At 40.2% G+C, this 24,444-nt stretch overlaps 1 protein-coding gene across 6 annotated transcripts in view; it reads right to left on the reverse strand.

Annotated features, from left to right (window-relative positions):
- Window positions 1-2,101: 2,101 nt before the first annotated feature.
- LOC118599891 (E3 ubiquitin-protein ligase mib1) overlaps window positions 2,102-24,444 on the reverse strand; it is a 49,187-nt gene continuing 26,844 nt past the window's right edge. Inside the window, exons 3-12 of one of the 6 annotated variants that reach the window (XM_036216187.1) lie at window positions 16,292-16,424; window positions 15,359-15,445; window positions 14,915-15,073; window positions 10,356-10,537; window positions 9,389-9,578; window positions 8,159-8,237; window positions 7,989-8,075; window positions 5,848-5,916; window positions 3,581-3,681; window positions 2,102-3,506 (exon numbers count right to left, since the gene is read on the reverse strand). In XM_036216187.1, the coding sequence (XP_036072080.1) occupies window positions 3,366-3,506; window positions 3,581-3,681; window positions 5,848-5,916; window positions 7,989-8,075; window positions 8,159-8,237; window positions 9,389-9,578; window positions 10,356-10,537; window positions 14,915-15,073; window positions 15,359-15,445; window positions 16,292-16,424 (1,228 nt within the window). In that variant the 3' untranslated portion in view covers window positions 2,102-3,365. Of the gene's footprint in view, window positions 3,507-3,580; window positions 3,682-5,847; window positions 5,920-7,937; window positions 8,076-8,158; window positions 8,238-9,388; window positions 9,579-10,355; window positions 10,538-14,914; window positions 15,074-15,358; window positions 15,446-16,291; window positions 16,425-24,444 lie in introns of all 6 variants that reach the window. The other 5 variants (XM_036216186.1, XM_036216185.1, XM_036216184.1 and 2 more) reach the window with 5 other exon arrangements.

Below are 24,444 nucleotides of genomic sequence, written 5' to 3' on the forward strand. Positions count from 1 at the left end.
TATATATCCCTTTTGGTGAAGTGTGATTCACGTGTTGTTCCTGTCCCACTCCCCTCTGGGGAGCGGGAGAGATTTCAGATTCCTGGTGGATCGTCTGTGCTCCCGCCTCTGGCCAGTCTTGGCAGCGGACCACGACCACGCCTCTGGCCCGTCTTGGCCGCGGACCCTTGGCCGCTGACCACGACCACGCCTCTGGCCCGTCTTGGCCGCGGACCACGACCACGCCTCTGGCCCGTCTTAGCCGTGGACTACGCCTCTGGCCCGTCTTGGCCGCTGACCACGCCTCTGGCCCGTCTTGGCCGCGGACCACGACCACGCCTCTGGCCCGTCTTGGCTGCGGACCACGCCTCTGGCCCGTCTTGGCCGCTGACCACGCCTCTGGCCCGTCTTGGCCGCGGACCACGCCTCTGGCCAGTCTTAGCCGTGGACCTCGCCTCTGGCCCGTCTTAGCCGTGGACTACGCTTCTGGCCCGTCTTGGCCGCGGACCACGCCTCTGGCCCGTCTTAGCCGTGGACCTCGCCTGTGGCCCGTCTTGGCCGTGGACCTCGCCTCTGGCCCGTCTTCGCTGCTGCCGTTAATGCCTCTGGCCCGTCTTGGCCGTGCACCTCGCCTCTGGCCCGTCTTGGCTGCGGATCACGCCTCTGGCCCGTCTTGGCTGCGGATCATGCCTCTGGCCCGTCTTAGCCGTGGACCTCGCCTGTGGCCCGTCTTGGCCGTGCACCTCGCCTCTGGCCCGTCTTGGCTGCGGATCACGCCTCTACCCCGTCTTGGCCGCTGACCACGCCTCTGGCCCGTCTTGGCCGTGGACCTCGCCCCCACCTGTCCCCTAGTTCTATCTGGCTGAACTCTATTCAAATACGTAGCTGTAGAGTTAGATAACCTAATTCTTCTTTAATAGTCCTGATAAATCGCCTGTCCGTCCTGGGAGAGAATCTCTCCTTCATGTAGATATCCCAAAGGTTTCTCAGGGTTTTTTTTTTTTTTTTAGGAGTTTGTCCTTGCCCCTTAAGGGCAGAAATAACCAGTTTAATTTAGTCTGTTAAGTTTTTTGCTATTATTTATATTTCATGACTGATCTTCTGCTTCTGTAAAATTACCAGCATGAAGCTCAATGAGGGAATTCTTTTGTAATTAGGGCTGCCACGATTAGTCGACTAATTGACTATTAAAATAGTAGACGTCTAATTTAAAAGTCGATTAGTCGTTACTTTATAGTATCTGGAGTCAGAGTGTAGTAAAGTTGAAAGTTATAATGGCATTTTCTAGCTATTGGGGCTATTTTGGCATTTCTTAGTTTTTTAAAGGCTATTTTGAAGTTAAGCTAATATTTAAGCTAGCTATTTTTGGCTAAGTTAGAATTTTTTCCGTATTTTAGGCTAATGTAGAGTATAGCTAATATTTCAACAGCATGCTAGCTATTTTGGCTAATTTAGGATTTTATTGAGTTTTTTGGGCTAATTCAGAGTTCAGCTAATAGCTCATAGCTGGCTATACGCTTTAGTGTTTTCAGCTAATAGCTTCAGCAATTTCAGCTTCCAACTTCAGCATTTTTAGCTATCAATTTCAGCATCTTCAGCGGCCAAATTCAGCTTTATTTAGTGTAAAGCTAATGATGGTTAAGATCCGATTAGTCGACTAATCGGAAAGTAGATATTAGGCTTACATGGATAAAACTGAATTAAAATACTTTTTTTTTTAGTTAGTTTGAGTTTACTCCACTAATTTGCTGCAACTGGAAGCAGAAATCTGTAGAAAACACATTTTAAAGTTTTTCAGTTTAAGTGTCACTATCAGATAAGAGCTTTAAAGGAGTTGTATACGCTTCAGCTTCAGGTGTATACGCTCACTGAGCATGCTCAAACTGAATATAAAACCTAAAGCAGATTCTGAGGGTTGTGGTGTAATCTCATCCCCACCCCCCACCCCCCACCAATCACACACTGGTGCCAAGTCATTATTTAGTAGTTAGCATTTTCAATGACCACATACCTCGCGTCTCCGCCGAGGCAGACAGACGCTGCACAGCAGGAGAAAAGCAACGAAATGCTAATGTTCTGCCAAAGCAGAAAAACAAACACGGAGCTGCTAAAGAAAACCTCCTGCAGTTCATAGAAGGACTTTATTTCTGCTGTATGGTTGTTGTAAAAGCACTTATTAGCAATACAGACCCAACAGTTGTCAAAGATACAAGTCATTCTGCATATGTCAAAACATTCATGCTAAAGAAAAGCTACCGATACAAGTCTAACAGTACAGGTACGAGAAAATGAAGGTTTGTTTTTCCAAAACAAGACAACACTACCATAAAGCACATTAGTGTTTCCAACTTAAAGTGTCGTCGCTTTTATTGTGAGGAACAGAAAAACAAAAACAGCTGATTGTGGTTTCCACAAAGCGAACCCTTCGGCGGGTTCGTCCTGTCGGCTATAAACACTGATCCATCCTTCCTGCTTCACACATGAACACAAAAGAACTTCTACAGGAGGGCGGAGCTAACTCGAGAACGTTTGAGAGGTTTTGAGGCTACATCGTATAGGAAGGCAGTGATACCTATAAACTCTAGTATTTGGGCTGCGATAAAAAATAATTTATTCTATTTTATTAATAGACTTTTACTCTAGCTCGATAGGTGTTGCAGAAAAGAGAGAAACACTTAAATAAAAACAGTAATACGACGTTCCAGAGCACCTTTTCCCCACAGAAACGTTTTACTTTTGGAAGTAAATGGCACAAACGTCGACGGTTAATAATGAAATCGGTGATTTTTCAGCAGACGACGTCACAATTTCAGAACCAGGTTGCTGCCTGGTACTTCTTGTTTTTTACAGAGGTGTTTGCATCAATGGGTGACGGCGGGTGTGGCGTGCTACCTGCAGGCAGACGGCTGATTGGGTTTTCCCCGGTGCAGACGATGCTTCTCTAGTGCAAAATACGTCTAAGATTTGGTCTTCTGCCGCGGTGGAACTTTCCATACTGTCTTTGAGTCCACCGCCGGAGCTTCCTGTGTGAATACATGTTGCATAAATACAATAAGAAGGTGAGGGATGCAGCAGGCGCTTGAGAACTAAGCCAGGCGGCGACTCGGCCGCCGTTTTCAAAGGTAAATCCAGAGATTCGCCTCTTTGGATACTGTCAGTCTAAATGAGAAGAGCAGGTTTAGTGAAGAAAAGGTGCAAAAACAAAGACAGGAGAGATGAACGTGGTTCCTCTGGAACGAGAACTACACAGCTGGTGGACACCAGGTCTGGTAACAGGACGTCCATGGCCTCGCGTTGGCGGGAGCTCTGTGTGGAGGATGGCAGCAGCAGCTGGTGTGGTTGAAGTGTTTGCAGGCGTCGTCGGTGCTTCCAGAGGAGGAGGAGGTTCAGTACAGGAGGATGCGGCGCTCGATGGCCTTCCGGCAGATGGGGCACTCGCTCATGCGGTCCCCGCACAGCTGGCAGGTGCCGTGGCCGCACATGAAGATCATGTTCTTGAGCCGGTCCAGACACACCGGACACATGGTCTGTGGGGAGACGGAGAAATGACTCCACGCTCTGGGGCTTCTGAACCGAGCTCAGCTCATATCTGCGGGTTCACCTGTTCTTTGATGTCTTGAAGCTGTTGCTGCAGCTTCTGGACATCAGCGTTGACGTTCGTGTTGTCTTTGTCTCTCTGCAGGGCCGGGATGTTTCCACTTGCTGCGTGAATATAACACAACCACATGTTGAGAGGGGAAGAAATACGTTTCCCTCTGACCGAACTATCACTGTTGTTAGAGACCCACTCCGATGGAACGGCTGTTTTTAAAATTAATTCATTAAAAATGAATCGAGATTAATCAACATTTTTTTACAGTATATGCCAGCCACTTATTAACTGCAAATAATCAATAATATTTTTTATCCTTTGGAACCTAAAACTCTTGGTTTTCTTAAAAAGTGTTTCGTTTTTGTCTACTTTTGAATTTACTTCTGTATTTTCAATTTGAAAGACTATCTGCTTGGTTACTTCATATATTTCTAATCAGCACAACCTCTCCTTTGTGACACTAACTTTATTTTCCATGTTATATTCACTCACTAGACATAAAATTATGCAAAAACAGAAAATCCCATCTGGAAAAATGGGATTCATTTTGTTATGGAAACCCCAAAAATGTTTAAGGAACTATTTTTACAACACAGAATGAAAGTTTTAGGTGTCATTTTATAAAAACAACAAGAATAAAATGTGTCAACAAACTAATCAACATGTTTTTACATGAAAATACGCAAAAATCCAGGCGAAAGTCACACCATGTAGCCCAAAAAAAATAACATTTTTTCTCGTAAGAACTGTCTATTTATTAAAATAGAAGATCAGTTTGTCCAAAAACTGCAAATAAATCCCATATTATTTCTTTAACTTAATAAAATCTCAATCATAGGATGTAAAAAAGTTTATTTTAGAATGAGTTTTATTACGCTGATCTCACGGCATGACACCTGAACGCGATTAATACATATTAACAAATTAATTAGTTTTATTAATCGCGCGTCATAAAAAGAAAACATTATGTTCTCGTTATAGCAAGAAAACGAACTTTGTTTTCTCGTTATAACGAGATCCACTAACAAGATCGACTGAACAGCTCCAATTTTGTCACCATTCATTATCCATCAATATTGCTAGGTTGGGAGTGTTGTCGCTACCTGATCTGTAACGGCTACCTGATCAGTCCATTCACGTGCAACAATGCGTCTCCTTCCACTAAAAAAATTTACGTCAGAGGGATGTGAATAATAATAAGAACCTCCTAAATGTTTATGAAAAAAGTTCATTTTAATGTTGACAAAAAGTGAAAGACAAACGTTGGGCCAACCGGATCATGTGTACAAACGGTTTCTTCTTCTTCTGTTTCGTTTGATGGCAGTTTTCTCCTCTGTTTACTCCTCAGTTTTCTCCTCAGTTTACTCCTCAGTTTTCTCCTCAGTTTTCTCCTCAGTTTACTCCACCACTTACAGACACTTTATTAACTCCGTTAATACACCAAGTTAGTAGAGATTAATTTGGCTTTAAAAGCGGCTGCAGTGGCGCCGGGGACATAAAATGTTCTCGGTTCCCATTTTTTTTCCTGTTGCTAACATGTAAAAAATAAAAATGATCAAAGAGAGAAGGACTCCAAGCCGTGCGGCTGTCATTTTACAATTATTATATTTTTTATTCCTATTATTCATTATTCAAATACGAATTATTTTAATTACTTAACTGTTGCAATGTTGGTGACAAGAGGAAGAGATGTAAGACTTCCAGATGCTTGGGACCGATCGGGTAGCCGTAACAGATCGGGTAGCTACATTGGGCTGTAAGCTAATGGAAGAGCGCTACACGGGAAGTGTGGCTGGGCTTGCTCGGCGGTCCCGGCCACAACTCAGAGGTGAATTTCTAATGAACTCCTGCTGCTTTGCAGAAACTATGTCCTAAAAAACGACATTTTTAAAAAAAAAACATTTTAATCGTAATTTAAAAAAAAAAACGCTTTGAAAATAGATGAGAAGAAGATCGGAGTGGGACTTTAACAACAAAATCTGTCTTAGGTTTTGCAGAACGTTTCCATCAGCACAGAAAGACGACCTGCCAGCACACGGATCATCATGCAGGACTTTAGCATTCCAGGATGCTGGTGGGAAAACCGTGAACGCTGCTGCGTGTGATCGGAACAGATCTCTGCTCAGTCATCCTAAACATCTGATGAAACGTTTTGGCGTGTTACGACAGGAGACAGAGGTGGGTTGAAGGCAAAGGGGGAGGGGCCGGGGCAGCAGCGTGGAGGGAGGGGCTCTGGTAAACCTTGAGGAGGGAGGGGATCATTCAGGTATACTTACACCAACTTAGTGCCAGATTGTTGGGCTGCAGAAGATCCTGCGATCCTCCTGCCAAACTGTTAGAGTTCCCTGCTGGGAATAACCAGTCACATTGTTATAGCAGGAGCTGCCCCCCCACCAGCGCCAGGGCGGCCTGATGACCAGAACTACAAACTAATGGCTCTACGAAAGATTAAGGACAGAATTTAAAGAGGAGAAAATATCTGAAAAGTCTGACATTTTTAAATAGAATTTGATTATTTGCCATCTTTAACCATGTTTAATTTAATGAAAGAACATTTCTACGCTCGTATATTTGTACTAAAACCCCCACGGGGGGGTGGTCGACTGTGGATGCTGCCCCTTGCATGAGTGCATGTGTGTCTGGGTCTCTGGTTCCTGAAGCGCCACATTAAAGCAGAAAACATGCAAGTTGTGAACTTGCAACAGTTTCCCTTTTAACTCAACATAAAAGTGCAAAATACCACTAATGACATAAAGCAGAACAATAACGGAAAGACAGACGGCAGCTCAAACACTTTGGTGAACTATTAGAACAGTCTGTGGAAACTGAAGGACGTTAGTGTCTTACAAAACGACTGTAAGGATTTCACAGATGGCAGGACGAGTTTCCAGGTGAGACAGTGGTCCCTCCACATGAAGCGGTTCGACTGTTTCAGATTTATACTTAAAAAAAAACTGTTTTCTTCTTCTTTACAGTGTTTCGTATTCTGCCTCCTGATTGGCTGCAAACCTCAGTTTCTCCAATTATCTGCTATTTATTGATAATAAGTAACTCTGTCATTTGTTTTTTTAATTTTCATTCAATTATTATATTATTACCTGTAATTAATAAATTGATTAATCAATTTTTATCAGATCTAATATTTGCCTAATTTTGATATATTTTCATTTAAATTTCTGATATTGTAGGTAAGAAAAGGTCAAAATACAATTTTAAAAAAGTGACTCATAAAGGTTTCTTATTATTACAGACTTCTAATCTTTAATAGCTAGTGCTAATAGCTGAAGCTACTGAAATTGAGAGCTAAAAACACTGAAGCTGATAGCAAAAAATAATAAAGCTGATAGCCACCTAAAATATTAGCTAAATGTCAAATTAGACGAAAAAAAACCTGCAAAATATCCTAAAAACTGAAAGAAGCCTAAATTAGCCAAAACAGTTAGCATGTAGCTAAAATATTAGCTAAACTCCAAAATTGCCTAAAAGATTTTCATAAAGTAGTCAAAAACCAATTTTTAAAACTATAAAACCGTAACTTAAATGCAGAAATGTTATTCTAGAATAAATCAACTTAAACATGAAATAACTTTCAATATTTTACTCTCCATAAAAAATATATTTTGTCAAAATTATACAAGTTAGAAATAACCACAAGATAGCATCAGGTCATTAATAACAACAAAATAAAATGATCTGGAGGGCCGGATAGAGTGACTTGAAGGGCCTGATCCGGCCCCCGGGCCTCGACTTTGACACGTGTGCTTTAACTGCTTAGATGTCACCAGCAAGGCTTGAATAACACTTTAATTAAGTATACCGTAACTTGTCAAGATCAATGCAATTTTAGCAGATTCAAAAGCAGTTGACAAATGACAGTAAGTCAAAGAACATTAAGACTAGTTAAAGATACGTTTTTACAAACTCCACAATGCTGACGAAATATTTTGCATCATGAAAGGCTCATGTAGTAGCATAAAACAGAGTTTGATTTTTGGTTTTGTGCCATAAAACTGGACTTACTTTTCTACAAAAGGTTTGAACTTTGTAGTTAGAAGTTTTGCAAAAAATAAACATTAATAATTGTAAAAACTTTTGCCTATTACAGGATTTTTTTTAAACGAGGGACCACTGTATCTACAGTATATTTCACATTTACAACAACCAAACTTGACTTATTTTGAAAAACTCCTGGATTTTGATAACGAGTCGACCAGGAGGATAAAAACTGCAACACAACATAAAAATAAGCAGACATGCAGCAAGGCATAAACATGACTTAAAAAGACAGTAATGAAAGGAAAAGAAAGAAAGAGAAAACCACTAAAAAAGGGTGGATTAAAAGGGAACATGTGGAAGATTCACTCACTAAGGTCATCATCATCATCATTATCATCATCAGCGGCATCATCCTCCATACCTTTCCCTCCACAGCACAGAACGAACGGGGTGCGGCGTTCCACCACAGCCCGGCATTGTACGCACTTCTTCATGAGGCTAGCACAGTCTGTGGAAGAGCGGACCACAGCCATGACGGGAACGTTCGCAAAGCTGACGCCGGTCAAAAGGATGTGGGCGGAGTCAACTTACTCTCACAAGCGCACATGTGGCCGCAGGGCTGGAACAAGACCGCCGCCTTTTTGTCGGAGCACACTACACACTCCTCAATCTGCAGACAGACACAAAAAGATGACATGTTTGTGTGGCCGTCACTTCTGACTACCGGGATACTGCAGGATGCTGCAGGATTGTTGCAGCATATGGCAGGATGAAGCAAGATGCTAAAGGATGCTATAGGATGCTACAGGATTTAGCAGGATGCTACAGGATGCTAAAAGACGCTACAGAATGCTTTCGGATGCTACATGATGCTGCAGGATTTATCAGAATGCTACAGGATGATACAGGATGTTACAGGATGCTGGAGGATGCTAAAGGATCCTGCCGGACACTATGGGGTTCTGCAGGATACTAAATGATACTAGGGGATGCTATAGGATGTTACAGGATGCTACAGGATGCTAGAAGAAGCTACAGGATTCTATATGATGCAACAGGATCCTGTAAGATGCTATGTGATGCTTCAGGATGCTAGAGGATGCTTCAGGACGCTAGAGGATTCTATAGGATGCTTTAAGATACTAAAGGATACTGCAGGACACTATGGGATCCCGCAGGATGCTTCAGGATGTTAGATTATACTGCAGGATGCTTCAGGATGCTAGAGGATGCTACAGGATGCTTCAGGATGCTAGGGGATGCTTCAGGATGCTAGAGGATGCTATAGATGCTACAGGATGCTTCAGGATGCTAGAGGATGCTTCAGGATGTTAGAGGATCCCGCAGGATGCTTCAGGATGCTAGAGGATGCTTCAGGATGCTAGAGGATGCTTCAGGATGCTAGAGGATGCTTCAGGATGCTACAGGATGCTAGAGGATGCTACAGGATGCTAGAGGATGCTACAGGATGCTTCAGGATGCTTCAGTATGCTAGAGGATGTTTCAGGATGCTAGAGGATGCTTCAGGATGCTTCAGGATGCTAGAGGATGCTATAGGATGCTAGAGGATGCTTCAGGATGTTAGAGGATCCCGCAGGATGCTTCAGTATGCTAGAGGATGCTTCAGGATGCTAGAGGATGCTTCAGGATGCTATAGATGCTACAGGATGCTAGAGGATGCTTCAGGATGCTTCAGGATGCTTCAGGATGCTAGAGGATGCTATAGGATGCTAGAAGATGCTACAGGACGTTAGAAGATCCTGCAGGATGCTTCAGGATTCTACAGGAATCTCTGCAGCTCTGCTACAGAGCTTCTGGTACCTTTGTTCTGGACTGGACCTGCTCCTTGCAGATGAGACACTTTTTGACGCGAGGCGAGCACAGCGAGCAGGTGGCGATGTGTCCGCACGGCCCAAACAGAGTGTCTCTCTTCATGTCGGAGCACACCATACACTCCTCCAGAGACTCCATGTTGCTGTTTAGTGACGGACTCCGGGTGCCCACTTGGCCACTGAAAGAAAATAAGTAAACCTCAGTTAGACACGAATCTGTGGTAAAACTCTTCACGTCTCACAGATTCGCCGGTAAACGATTCGTTCAAATAATACTAGAACAATGGGTCATCAGAGTTTTCTTATCAGCCGTTTTTAATTTAGATTGGGAAAAATATCTGGTAAAAATTGACATATTCCCACTTTTTAAACAGATATGTTCGATTGTGTGTGAAAAACAAGTGATTCGTGCGTGACTTTTAAATTTGCATGTTTTAATTAGTTTCAAGGTGTTATAATTTTAATTCCTGCAGGTGTAAATTGTATTTTGTACATTTTTATTTTGTAATTTTTGTACTTATGCACAAAATGTATCATATGAGTTACAAATCAAGAATTATGCACACAGAATTTGGGGTGATAGTTATTTCCCCCTATACCTACCGGCTTTAAAGGATGAGCTCACACGAGCATTTTTGTTATTTCCAGACAAATAAAAGCAAAAAGTTTGAAAAAATTGCACACTTTGATTTTTACCTCTGAAACTGTTCTTTCATCTATTTAAGTTTAAATAACAAAGACATAAATATAAACTAATTGAGAAGTCTTTCTCGTTTTACATCAAGACTTCAGACTTTCCAGTCGCCCTCATGTCTTCATGTCGGCCCTCAGCCTCCCGGCTGCAGCAGCTGCACATTTACCGCACAGACCAGAGTGTTATCGATCTCCGTGTCCGGCCTCTGAAGGAGCGCCAGCGAGTGTTTCTCCAAAAGCCTCAGCATTCCTGGCATGTTTACCTGCTCTTCTCTTTGTGACACTTGGCCAGAGCCTTGCACAGGTTGGGGTCGGGACAGAGGTCCAGGGGGGATTGCCCTTTCTTGTTGCGAATGGTCAAGTCTGCTCCGTTTGCTGCCAGGAAGCAGGCGATGGAGGCTGCGCTCTTCTTCTCTGCCCCCTGAGTGCCCAAGCCCATAATTAACTGTGGACGGCCAGACAGACACAAGGAAAAAAAAAACTAAGTCAGGAGGGTTTTCTAAAGCTGTGGAAACAACATCCAGTCTGCTTTCAAATCTCTCTAACCACCGAAGTATGGAGCCAAATTGGTGCCAATATTATTTGAAACACAGATAAAACAAATAAAAAAATATATTGGTTTTTGGCCAAATAAAAAACGAAAAGTGTCAGAAACTTTGTGCTATTCTAAAATAAACTTTATTATTTTCAGCTTCAAATGTTCCATTTTTTAGGTTTCAAAATTCAAAGTTTCAATTTCAAAAGTTTTTTATTCCAGTTTGAAATCTTTTTTTTCATTTTCAAATCTGAAATTTTCAGTTTCAAGACTTTTGACCCTGTTGTTGCTCGTTGGGGCGGGGCTAACACGAAGTACCAATCAAAATCGATGAGGGTGGTAACTTCAGTCCTGGTGCGTTCACTGACTCTGAGAACTGTGATAATTGTGGTCAGAAAATGTCTGTTTAGTCTGAACTGTCATAGACTGAAGTTGTGCAGAAAGTGGAATTTTATCGCGTACAAACCGCGCGTCCAAAACACCGTTCTAGCCCGTTCAAAGCGCCATCTTGTGTTAAATACGGGCATCAAAAATGTCCCTATGTTTGGATAAAATGGCTTCATAAAAACTTCAGACTATGATAGTTCAGACTAAACAGTCATTTTCTGACTGTAATTCTCACAGTTCTCAGAGTCAGTGAACGCACCGGGACTGAAGTTACCACCTTCATCGATTTTGATTGGTCCTTCGAATTAGCCCCGCCCCAACGCGCCACAATGTGGACCAAAAGTTTTGAAATTTTCAGAAAATAAAAGGTTTGAAATTGAAATGTTGAAACCTAAAAACCAGAACATTTGAATCTGAAAATAATGAAGTTCATTTTAGAATAGCAAAAAGTTTCAGACATTTTACTATTTTTTGGCCAAACACGAACATTTTTTTCAATTACTTTTATTTGGGTTTCAAATAATACTGGCTCCAATTGAGCTCCATACTGATACAGTTAAAGAGACAGAAGTTGGGAGTTGATTTGACTCCTTTACTTCTGATGCCTGGAAGGATCAGAGACGAGCATCAGGAACTCCACAGCCTCCAAAGAGCTCGTTAGAGTAAACAGAGGAGAACAGAACGAGTTTCATCTGCATTCATCAGACGACTGCAGCAACTTTGGGTTTTAAAAGGCCCCAGATCTGATCATCATTGATGCTAACAACACCTGGGTGCAGCTGGAAACTTTAATGAGGATGCAGCACTGAGTGATCTGCAGAGTGGAGCCAAAAACAGAAACGTAACAAATACAGGACAGAATGAAGGACGTTTGTTTAGTTTGTTGGCGTCTCCTGCTCAGTTTAGAAAACATTTCTGTTGTAAAAACACTCAAAGTGTCTCATAAATCCTCGATTTGAAAAGCCTCAGGTCTGCTCTTCAACCATGTGTGCTGATGTTCGTCTGTTCCGGCCCTCTGCAGGACAACCAGAGAACAGCAGTAAGGCCGACTCCAAAAGAACTAAAAAAAAAAAAACCTCAAAAATGAAGATTAATGGTAATAATATTTAAATTAAACTAAGAAATTCTGATTTATTCAGGTTTATCAAGAGGCAGAAGTTAGCTACAGAGAACAGATGGTGGTCAGCAGCCTGTGATCTCAAGATGTGGTCTCCAGGTGATGATTTGGAAAAGTCGTTTTTGATTTAGGAACATTTATTAAAGGGTTCTTTTGTCATTTTAGCACTGAGAGAACTCAATTCTTCAGATACTTCAAGGCCAAAAGATTCATCAAAGTTTTTTTTACATTAAATCTTTATTATCTTTAACACAGAGGGATATTCTCTGAAAAGATTCTTATTTATCATTATTATTTATATTTTTTATTATTTTATTGTTTATCTATTATGTATTATTTATTATAATATAATATAATATAACATTATATCATATTATTTTATTTTATATTATATTATTCTTAATTTTAAAATTGTCCCAAATCAGAAACTTTGATTAAATCTTCATCCTTAAACTGCTTAAACCGTTTGTTCGCTCACATTAATGTAGTGATACAGATCTGTCTTTAATTTTAACCACCAAAGCGGAAGTTAAAAAAAGCAAAAAACAGAAGTCGACTTCATCTTCCTCCAACATTTATGGCGGATAAAAACAACAAAATAAAATGATACGACCGTCACTAAAGCCGGTGTTTTCTAAATACAATAACATGAATCTATTATGTTTGTAACTTTATTAGCAGCGTCCTCGTAACATTACAGACTCGTATGTTTGGTATGTGGGAAGATTTAAATTCATATTTTGAGGAAAGACTTTTAGTTTTGTCAGTTAAAAACATTTATTTTGAAGTCAAAGGTTCTTTCTCTGTTATATCTCCATCTCTTCTCTGTTTAAAGAAACTTTCCAGACATTTGATTTTTAATATCTAGTTAATTTAGCTGTCAGAACAACCGCTTTAAGAAAGTAGAAAACATATTTAAACGTCTTAAAACACCTTGACTTGCATAAAGATCCGTCGTCTGGTACAAAGTGATCCACAGATCTGTACCGGTCTGCGACCCGGACGGGTTGAGGACAGAATTTCCAGAAATATCCGTCATCATTTCTCAAAAATTGATCATATTTATCCAAGATTTGTCTACAAAATTTGAGAAAAACTGACCAGGAGATACTTATAGTGAAATATAATGCCGGGCATGTGAAGGAATGCACGGAACGCACTTATAGAATATGGTGTTCACACTGCAGAAGAAGGGAGGGGCTTCTTCTTCTATTGTTTACCGGCGCATGTACGCTTCCTACATTTAGAAGAGGCTCAGTCCGACGTGTCAAAGCGGTGGAAATCTGGTGAATCTAGCTCCAGCCTTTTCCTTAACTGCTTTATTCCGATACATCAAACCCAAATTCTTCTGGTTCCTCCCTCCCCCGACGTTTAACCCTCCAAGGGGAGAGTTATGGAAAAATAGTGTCGATTAATTAATTGTGACCTGTAATTAATTACTATAATTAATCGATTTTAATCGCAATGTTTTAACCCAATAATTGCTGTTGCCTTTAAGTTTCCTTTAACCTAATTGGGTGAATTTGATCATTTTAAAGACTGGGAAAAAGGAAATAAATAGAAGAGAATCTAAGAAGGAAGAAATGAAACAGCGTGTACAAACTGAACTATTTAGTCTTTGAACTTTGTTATTTTTTTTAAATAAACTTCAGCTCCTGGACAAAAACAAGGTGAAGTTTCCCTCTAAAATTAAGCTTTTTTTACCTTTTCATGACGATTACCTGTCTCAAAAAGGAGCGGAGCGCAGTTCGGGTGCGTAACACAGAAGTAACCATCCGAAGCAAAAATGAGATTAAGGCGATTACAAAAATAACACAATGAAATAATTGCGATAATTTGACGTCCCTCGTCATCTACCTCAGCGCGTAGCTGCCAGCACTCAGAAAGTAAACAACAACGTCAGTTCAAAACTTTAAAAGTTCATACTAAAACAAAAAGTCAGTATTTATATTTAATTGTAAACTTCTGTGAAGAAATTAGTTTCTGTGCCGCGGCGCAACGCGGATCACCCTCGTGATGGAGGAATTCACATTGAAAAATCTCTCCGAGTTCCCCTTAAAAAACAGTTTTGGACACCCCTCTCCCTACAGCTGGAGGGTCAGGAAGAAGCTGCAGAAATAGGAAAATCATTCAGATTTGTTGTCATATAATCCCAGCCGGTCACAAATTGTATTAATTTCTCCTTCGTGATCAATTTTCAAACGTATGACCCTTTATGAAAAGGACGTATTGACGGTGCTTGGAGGCAGACAGACTCCGGACTTTGTGCCATCAAAAGCCTGATGAGACAATTGTTTTTGTGATATTGAGCTTCATAAATCAAACTGAACTGAACTGAAAATGATTTTAAATCTGAAAACGATTTTAAAATCAAGCATTTGATATTTTTATTTGCCAGCTTGAAAGTTTTATTTCTAAAACTGAACATTTTCTTTGCAATTTAGGAAATTTTGATTCCAAAACTGTGACTTTTGTTCTTAATATGGTGGCACAAAAATCACTTCTCAGTTTTCTTTTTCTTGGCGTAAAGGTTTCCTATCATCCGGTTCTGAAACTTATCTCTAAACGTTGACAAACAAACTCGCCTTTTCTCTTTTCTAAACTTAGTAAATACCCAAAACATGCATTTAGTTGTGGTTCCAAAGACTCGCTCCATTGCGTAAACACAACATAACAAGACAATCATACTCTGATGGTCCTTTATGATAAAAGAAAAGCCCGTAGAATAATCTAATTAGTGAAGAGAAAAAGCCCAGCAAAGGCAGAAATGGATGTGTCTGTACTGTGTTCTTGGAGGGCTCCCAGGGCTCCACTTTGCTGACGTCCTGCATGTCCTGGAGCTGTCGCAGCTGGGACAGCGTGTGGTGACGCAGCGCCTCGTGGAGGGGCGTGTCCCCGTCTTTGTCCTGAACGTCCAGCTTGGCCTCCGCTCGCACCAGCAGCTGTTGGAGAGTCAGAACGACATGACATGAGGCACTGCTTGTAATCAGCTGGTGGCGTGCATTCTCTCTCTAGTCCACAAGATGGCGACGTGGTGACCTCTAAGCTCTGGAGAGCGGCGCCTCACAGACATTAATAACCTTCTGACAAGCAGGAGCTCATTCAGCTGCAGGACACCCGACAAATGGGAGCTCCGCTGATATATTTACTGAATCGAAGGTCTGAAAGATCACCGAAAGGCAGCAGGTTCCCTTTGTTTGAAGCAGGAAGTGAAGGCGGAGACTCACCCGAACTATCTGAGTGTGCTGACGCTCCACTGCAAGATGCAGAGCCGTCTGCTGGTTCACATTCTGGATGTCTAGGCTGGCGTTGCCCTGAAACAAGAGGAAACAGTCAGTAAATGAACAAACAAAACAACATGAGAGAAACCATCTTTATTTCAAAGAGCACGAACAGAATCTGTCCTTCAAAACTATAAAGCTGCAGATGTCGTCTACAGCTGTGAGGACACAACGGACTCCAGATAATTACTGTGATCAGACTGTGTGTAAAATACCTAAGGAATACAAATGTCTGAGTGGCTTTTGGCTGGCAGGGAATCTGCAGTGCACCTCGCGTGGTGCAGTTTCTGAATAGAAAGCTGAGCCATCACTGCGAACAAGCCCATTGCAGGAACTTGTGAGCAGGAAAAAAGCTGTCCCTGCTGAAAGAAAGGTAGCTTGCACAGCGAACGTTGCAGCAACATCACCGCCTTGCACCACCATCCTCATTAACCCAGTTTGAACCGGATCGGGTGACTTTTGCCGTAGATCCGCGTGCGCCGCTCTTCGGGGAGCTGCACCTGCAATCTCAGGGGCAAAAAGAGCTTGAACCTATAATTGCAGGAGGAGGATATGAGGGCCCGGCAGCTCCACAGAACACCCTGGAGGCCCCGTGAACCGTATGGATTTAATAACACATAAAAAAGCAGCTATGGGAGCTTGAACTGGTCGGCTCCTCCTTGGATGTGGGGAAAGCGGCGGACGCTGCGTTCGCTGGTCTCTGGATGAGTGCGGGCGGAACCGATGCTGCAATGCTGTAGGAAACTCTGACGTCAGAGTTTCAGGCCACCTTTTCATGGTCGAACTTTAACCACAACAGACTTCGTTTGAGTCGAAAAAGTACTAAAAACGTCAGATGGAAGCTTCACATCAACATGAACAGAAGGATTTCGGTGATACCTGGTGTACCAGGAGTTCAGCCACCTCCACGTGGTTGTTGAGGGCGGCGAGATGCAGCGCCGTGTAGCCGTCGTCCTTCTTCTCGTCCACGATCCACGGCCTTGGCAGCTTGGATAGGAGCACTCGCATGGCGCTGTGGGGACACAGAGAAACGAATTAGAATCAATGAGATCTGATTACGGGTGAAACGGATAACAAAACATGTTTTGGATCAGTAAAAAGGGGGAAAAATAAATAAATAACAGGAAAAAAACAAGAAGATAAACACATAAATTTACTTTTTTGAAAAGCATTAACACATATATTTGAGAAAACACATTTAAAGTACTTCAAAGCATAAATATACACTCAAACATCTTTGAACATAAACAAAAATGTAAAAACATGTAGTTTCTGGAGACCAAATCTACAAAAACTTTGAAGAAAAAAATGCTGAATATGCAAATTTCGCCCTAAATGTTCAAATTAAATCTTAAATGAAAAAGTTAAAATTAAACTTTCAGTATTTTTTGTATTAATTGTAGTACTGAAACTAACTGTGGGAATATTTCAATATTTCTAATAGTTATTATCCGTAGCACATGTGCAGGTGAGGCGCTGCAATGCTCTCTTTTTCTGGAGCTTTTTGATCCTTTTGGCTTGCCGTACTGCCTTCCCCTGACGGCATGTCCCTGTTACGGAGCAGCGGCTGCGAGATAACTGGGAGATCTGAACCCACACATGGAGACGTGTACCGATGCTTTCACTCAGCTCTTCAAAGTAAATAAATCTCTTAGTATTTTCAACAGAAGCTCCTCCCACAAGCGGCGGGGGCCTCAGGTCTTGAGGAACCGTCAAGAACCAGCTTTGACGCATGAAGTATTCGGTGTGGACATGCGTTTGATTTTAATAATGCCGGACGAGGAACGTGGGGTGGGCGTGGCTAGTGATCCGTACGGACCGCGGATTATCCGTCAAACCCCGAGACCTGATGCATAAAGACGTAATCATGCTGAGACAACATGCTCCAATATGTAGTTTTAAGTCCACAGAAAAATCCAGATTTTGGACATGATGATAAAAATAAAAAATGAGGAGAATTTTCTTTACAAGTGTAGATAAAGCTGAAAGAACTACAACTATCTTCTGTGCTTTCAGTTCAAAAGGGAAGTCACTTCTGCCTTGATGAAGAGCAAAGCAGGAACCATTGTGAGGCACAACAACATTTGATGGATTAAAGAAATCCATTCAGTTCTTATCTAGTGATAAAAAAACAGTAAGTAGGGAAATATTTGCCAAAAAAAGCTTTCTTAAGAAGGAGCGACCTGCTGCAAATCTGTGGGACTGAAAGTCACCAGAGTTGGTTTTAAATCTAAAATACTTCATCATTCGAGTCACAAGTTCATTTTTGTCTTATTGCAAGATATAAAGATAAATTAAAAGAAAACTTAGGTTAACCAAAACAGCTAGCATGTAGCTGAAAAATAGCTTAACTTCAAAATAGCCAAAGAAAAAAAGGAAAAACACAAAGTCTAAATTAGCCTAAAACAGCTAGCGTGTAAATATAGGTCTAACTCCAAAACAGTAAAAAAAAAAAAGAAATTAGCCAAAAAAACTAGCATGTAGCTGAAATATTAGTTAAACTCCAAAACAGGTTCCAGACCCCTGGATTAGGGGATAGTTGTCCTACTACTGGGGTGTCAAACTAAACTGCACAGGGGGCCAAAATCCAAACACACTGTAGGTCGTGGGCCAAACAGGATAAACATTTATTGAACACAATTAAACTACATTGTTAAAACTTTAAAAACACAACTTTTTAACATAATTATGAACTAAATATATAGCATAAATTGTGAAAACGTTAGTGTGAATGCTGTAAGCTGAATTTGGCCACAGAAAATGGTAGTGCTGATGGCTAAAAATGGTGAAGTTAATTGCTGAAAATGCTGAAATTGATAGCTGAAATCGCTGAAGCTAATTGCTGAAAATGCTTAAGTTAATGGCTGAAAATGCTGAATTAATAGCTGAAAACGCTAAATCTAATAGCTGAAAATGCTGAAATTAATGGCTGAAATCGGTGAAGCTAATAGCTGAAAATGCTGAAGTTAATGGCTGAAAATGCTGAAATTGATAGCTGAAATCGCTGAAGCTAATAGCTGAAAATGCTTAAGTTAATGGCTGAAAATGCTGAATTAATAGCTGAAAACGCTAAATCTAATAGCTGAAAATGCTGAAGTTAATGGCTGAAAATGCTGAAATTAATAGCTGAAAACGTTGAAGCTGATAGCCAACTAAAATATTAAGTAAATGCCAAATTAGCCTAAAAAACTTAAAAAAATAAAACGTAGGTTAGCCAAAACAGATAACATGCAGCTGAAATATTAGCTAAACTCCAAATTAGCCTAAACAATCTTAGTAAATGCCAAAATAGTCTAAAAAGCTTGCAGAATGCCAATTTTTAAAACTTTAAAACCATAACTTTTTAACACAATTATTAAAATAACTATAATGCTGGAATATTATTCCAGAACAAATCAATTTAAACCTTAGACAGCTTCCAGTATTTTACTCTCTATAAAAATATATTTTGTCAAAATTATACAAATTAGAAATAAGCACAAGATAACGTCGGGTCATTAATAACAATAAAATAAAATTATCTGTAGGGTCGGATAGAATTACCCGGAGGAATGGAAACAATTTAATCGCCCAAAAATTAATGTTACATTTTTGATTTAGACAAAAGAAAAACTAATAAAAGTTCAAGTGAGTTCACGTTTTTTGAGTAATTACAATAAAACATGATTATAATGTTGGTATTTTTGTTAAAAATTGATCAAGCATGCTGTAATTATGTATTTGTTTAAAAATTGTTCTTGCACAAACATGAAAAAATGTACAAATAAATTACAGTTTAGAAAGAATGTAATTTTATTTTATTTTATTTGATTTACTCTAACTTTTCAACGATCATTCCAGTAGATTTTGAAGGAGAAAAGCGGCTTGACGAGCCGCTTTTCTCCTTCAAAATCTACTGGAATGATCGTGTTAATGGTTGAAAAGTTACAGTTTGTTAAAAATTTTGTGTTTAAGCGTCACCAGCGACGCAGGAACTACCTGAGATTTTTTTTTTAATTAATTTAGGTAAAAATTGCTGTGGAAAACTATCACAACTTTTTGGAAAAAAAGCTGCAACTACTCATCTTTGGTGTCCATTTATTACAAAAAATGCACACAAAATCAGACGAAACAGTTTCTCTTTTTTTTATTTTTGGCTACCGATGTGCTACAAGATTTTTGTCAAGGAAAAGGAGTACTTTAGGTCAAAAAAGGTTGAAAAACTGACTTATAGAATGTGTGATGATGAAGAGGAAAACTGATCTGTCACTAAAGGTGAGTAAATCTGATTTATGCCTTCATTAATTAGAAATAAACTGTTTTCTCAGCTTGATTTTTAATCAAAACCTTTTAAAAACTAGATTTTTTAAACTAAAAAAGAAAAAAAAAATCACATTTATGTTCTAAAACCCGAGAAAGCTAAATACCTTCAGTAAGCACTTTTCAATTAATATACATTATTAATGACCTCATAAATCAGCAAACGCAATAGGATAGGCTTCTTCACATTTCCAACACTTTCTGCTAAAATAAAAAAAAAACTCCACTGTCATGAATGTGGAGAACACACAAACCTTTAGAGGTCCAGATAACTATATTTTTGCAATAATAAAATCTATAACCGAGTCACAAAAAAGCAGTAACATTAAAAGGAAACAGCAGCGGATGAAAGCAGTTAAAAATAATGTTGGAGATAAGATTTTGTCTCGTAAAATTGCTGTAGGTACTGAGCATAAAATGACTCAGTGATGCAGCAAAGTATTGCAGGTAAAACCATGTAGAAGAAAAGCTGCAGAGTTGTAATATTCATTTTATCATTTAAATTCCTAGAATTTCTCCGAGCTTATAAAACCAAAGCCATCTACTGTAAGAAGATCGCTGCACTTTTTTAGTTTTTACTCTATTGTTGGTTTTAATAGAATGTAATCTGCATTAATAGGAATATTATAATTTATAAAAAATATATTCAAAAGTCAAGTTTTAGTCATTTATTACTTCAAATAGCAATTAGGTTGGAGGGAAAACTTGTTTAGCCTCAAATATAATGCTTTAATGGCATTTTTTAGCTTCAACTTCACTAAAGTTGCGCTAAAATTTTAATGTAAAGAACAAAAACGTGTTTTAAGGGGTGAATAAACTGATATAAAGACAGAAAAAAGGAGGAAGAGCTGGTCAGCTCCGGTGTCGGGGTAGAGATTTGCTGTTCTGCTGCAGAGATGAAGAGCGCAGCAGAACGCTGATCCCACTCGCCTCGCCTCTCACTGCACTCTTCCAAACCCACCTGCATTGCTTGTAGCAATCTCTCAGTACTTAATGCAGAGATGCAGCGCTTAGATGGAGGTGGGGGGACGAGACTCACATTTAGAACGTGTCGCCACGGGTTTATTTGCCCGCATACGGCGGGTTTTTCATCTCATGAGGGATTTATGATTAATGTCACTCGTGGCTCCTCGACTGTTAGAAACTGGGACTTAAACCAACAAGTTGTTCAAGAAAAATCACAGAGGAGTTTTGCCCTAAGCTGTAACATACAGCCTATTCCTGCTGGATAAAAATGGCCTCATTCTACACACTCATAAAACCGTAAAGGGAAAGACGGTTTTAACAGTAGAATCAGCAGCATTTTAGGGAGCCTTGATTAGATGGTACGACGGATCATAAGGGCCACTTTACAAACATTTTTTTTTAATTATGACTTAAAATCTCGTAAATTTTCGAGAAAAAAGTCGTAACTGCTAAATTATGAGAAAAACGTAATATATTTATTACTTTAAAAGTCATAGACTACATTTTTTACTTTTTTCTCGTAAAATTCCAAGATTGAAAGTTGGAAATTTACGAAAGTAAAATTTGTAAATTTAAGAAAAAAAGTCGCAACTGCTAACTTACAAAAGTAAAGTTGTATATTCAAGACCTAAAACGTCATAGGTTAAATTTGACTTTTTTTCTTGTAAATTTACGAGATTAAAAGTTGCAACTGCTAAATTACAAGAATAAAGTCGTATTTTTATGACTTCAAAAGTCATAGGCTAAATTTATGACTCTTTTCTTGTAATTATACGAGATTGAAAGTCATAAATGTACAGGTTGAAAATCGCACATTTATGAGAAAAAGACCCAACTGCTAAATTTCAAGAAGAGTCGTATATGTATGAATTTTAAAGTGATAGGCTACATTAATTACTTTTTTCTTGTAAATGTAAAAAATTGAGGGGCTGCACGGTGGCGCAGTGGTTAGCGCTCTCGCCTCACAGCGAGAAGGCCCCGGTTCGACTCCCGGCTAGGACCTTTCTGTGTGGAGTTTGCATGTTCTCCCCGTGCATGCGTGGGTTTTCACCGGGGACTCCGGCTTCCTCCCACCGTCCAAAAACATGCTTCATAGGTTCATTGGTGACTCTAAATTGCCCCTAGGTGTGGATGTGAGAGTGAATGTGTGTGTGATTGAGGACCTGCGACAGACTGGAGACCTGTCCAGGGTGTACCCCGCCTTCGCCCTTCAGTAGCCGGGTTAGGCTCCAGCACCCCCGCGACCCCGAAAGGGATGAAGCGGTCAAGAAGATGGATGGATGGATGTATGTAAAAAATTGACAGTTGTAAATTTACGAGAAAAAAGTCGTAACTGTTGAATTATGAAAATAAAGTTGTATATTTATGACTTTAAAAGTCATAGGTTAAATTTGACTTTTATTCTCGTACATTTTTTACTTTTAATCTCGAAAATGTATGAGATTAAAAGTCGTAAAAGATTAAAGTCGTAATTCTCATAACTTTTTTTGTGACCCTAAGACGGAATTAGTGCTGTCACAAACAATTATTTTAATGAACTAAAAATAAAGAATTTTTTTTTCTTTTATGTTTTTTTTTGTTTCCAGCACTTTCAAGCTCCGTTGTCGTGTCGTCATGGTCCCTGAGGCTCCCTAGAACTCCCTGTGACATCACTACTGACCCGGATTAGCACCACGCCGTATTTGTGTCAAAGACGCAACATTAGAAAGCACACACTGTAGTTTTGAGATAAAAATAAAAAAAAGTAGAAAGAAAGAAATGACTAATCAACTAATTAGTCGTCGACTATTTTAATGATCGTTTAGTCATAATCGGTTATTGTCGATAATTCGACGACTGATCGGCTGATCGTGGCAGCCCTAGATGGAAATATTTACTCAAACACAATGATAGAGGAGCCCTGCAGGCCCTTCCTGTGTCAGATCCAAACACCTGACTGCCAAAGATGTGTTTGCTGGTACCGACAGCCCCCTTCAGAGGAAGCTTTGATTGACAGGCCCTCTTCCACGCTGGGCCAAATGGGCAGGCATTAATATTAATACCTCATACTGGTATTGCTGCACTGCAGTTAAAATAGTTGCAGGAAAAGCAGAAAAAACTGGATGAATTAAGAATGAATGAATGAAACGCTTGTTTAAGATGTTAGCAGTGAGTGAGGTCGTAATGACGGAAGGTGAACGTTGGATGCAGCAGGAAGTTAACGGCGGTGACGAGAGAACATGACTGAACTGGGTCACCCTGTGAGAGATCTCCAGAATCTCTCCAGAGAAATCCACCAGCCTGGCTTTGGGTTCCAATTTGTCATTGACTGGGAAGGCCTTTCGTGCCCTGGGGTCTGGTTTTGTTGACTATTATCACAGTGGAAGTGTGTGCACACTTAATTGTGTGAGTGAGTGTTGGGGTCGACAGGGCTCTCCTGCTGCACCCGCCTGGCTGACAGCCATCTGCGTGGTGGTCAGTTATTCCAACAGGAAGTGAGCGTCGGAGGGACAGTGACTCCGGACAGTCCAGAACATTCCGCCGGAGACTAATGGCTGCACACAGACATATGGTTTCGCTGATGAAGGAGACGTGTTTGGCATAGCGGCTGTCATTAACTGTGCCTTCAAGCGCAAGACAGAAGACACAGACTCTGCATTTGGAATTAGTCATCAAAAGCCCACCTGTTTTAAAGGAATGCTTTATAAAGCTAATGATGAGAAAGGTGAGTATTGCAAATGTGAGAGTGTGCGCCGAATGTAGAAAAGACAACATGTACGTCAACGAAGAGTATGTTTCATATTTCTCACAGGAGGTGAATCTATCTCAAAGGAACATAAATATAATCAAAGGAAGCGATCAATGCCCTTTTCAAGACTTTAAAGCAGAGTTAAACACTGAAATAGGATACTGTACGACAGCATCACCCGTACATCATAAGTGTGTGCACCCAAAGACAATCGGAGTGTAGTTTGTGTTAGGGTTGGGTTTAAAGAAGAGTCCAGTAAACCTAAAATGGACCGATAATCAAAAGCTTAAACTGGCGTCGCTTCCTCATTCACTACTCTGCTTTTAACTTGTGTTACAACTTGTCTTTCATCCCCCCCGCCGCCTGTCCAACAAGCTTCTGTCGCATGTAAGTGATGTCACATGTATGCGCCACAGAGCTCTGTTTCCAACTCCCCCGAGTGGGCGTGTCAGAGAACAACAACTCACTCGCTGATTGCAAAACTTGTTCGACATCGACAGAAGTGTCACGATGAGGGAAAAAATGTCAACCTTTAACACATCAAATCTTATAAATCATTAAAAAATTCACCATAGAATAAGCAGCTGTCGTTGCTCTGCACAAGCATTGATGGTGAGCGTTTGTTTTCTTCTGCTACAAATGTGCTGGAGAAAAAAAGGACACAAGCTAACCTGAGAGAGCAGAGATGATAGTTTTTGTCAAGAACAATCTCCCACTGATCACAACAAAGTGTTGTTAGTTTAAAGCACGTCAAAGTCAAGGCCCGGGGGCCGGATCCGGCCCTCCAGGTAATTCTATCCGGCCATCCAGATCATTTTATTTTATTGTTATTAATGACCTGATGTTATCTTGCGCTCATTTCTAACTTGTTTTTTGACAAAATATATTTTTATAGAGAGTAAAATATTGAAAGTTATTTAAGGTTTAAGTTGATTTATTCTGGAATAATATTCCTGCCTTTTTATTATTCATAATAATGTTAAAAAATTACAGTTTTAAAGTTCTAAAATGTGTTATTATGCTAGCCTTTTTGTCTATT

Source organism: Oryzias melastigma, linkage group LG17 (genome assembly GCF_002922805.2).
Source record: "Oryzias melastigma strain HK-1 linkage group LG17, ASM292280v2, whole genome shotgun sequence".
Taxonomy (NCBI): domain Eukaryota; kingdom Metazoa; phylum Chordata; class Actinopteri; order Beloniformes; family Adrianichthyidae; genus Oryzias; species Oryzias melastigma.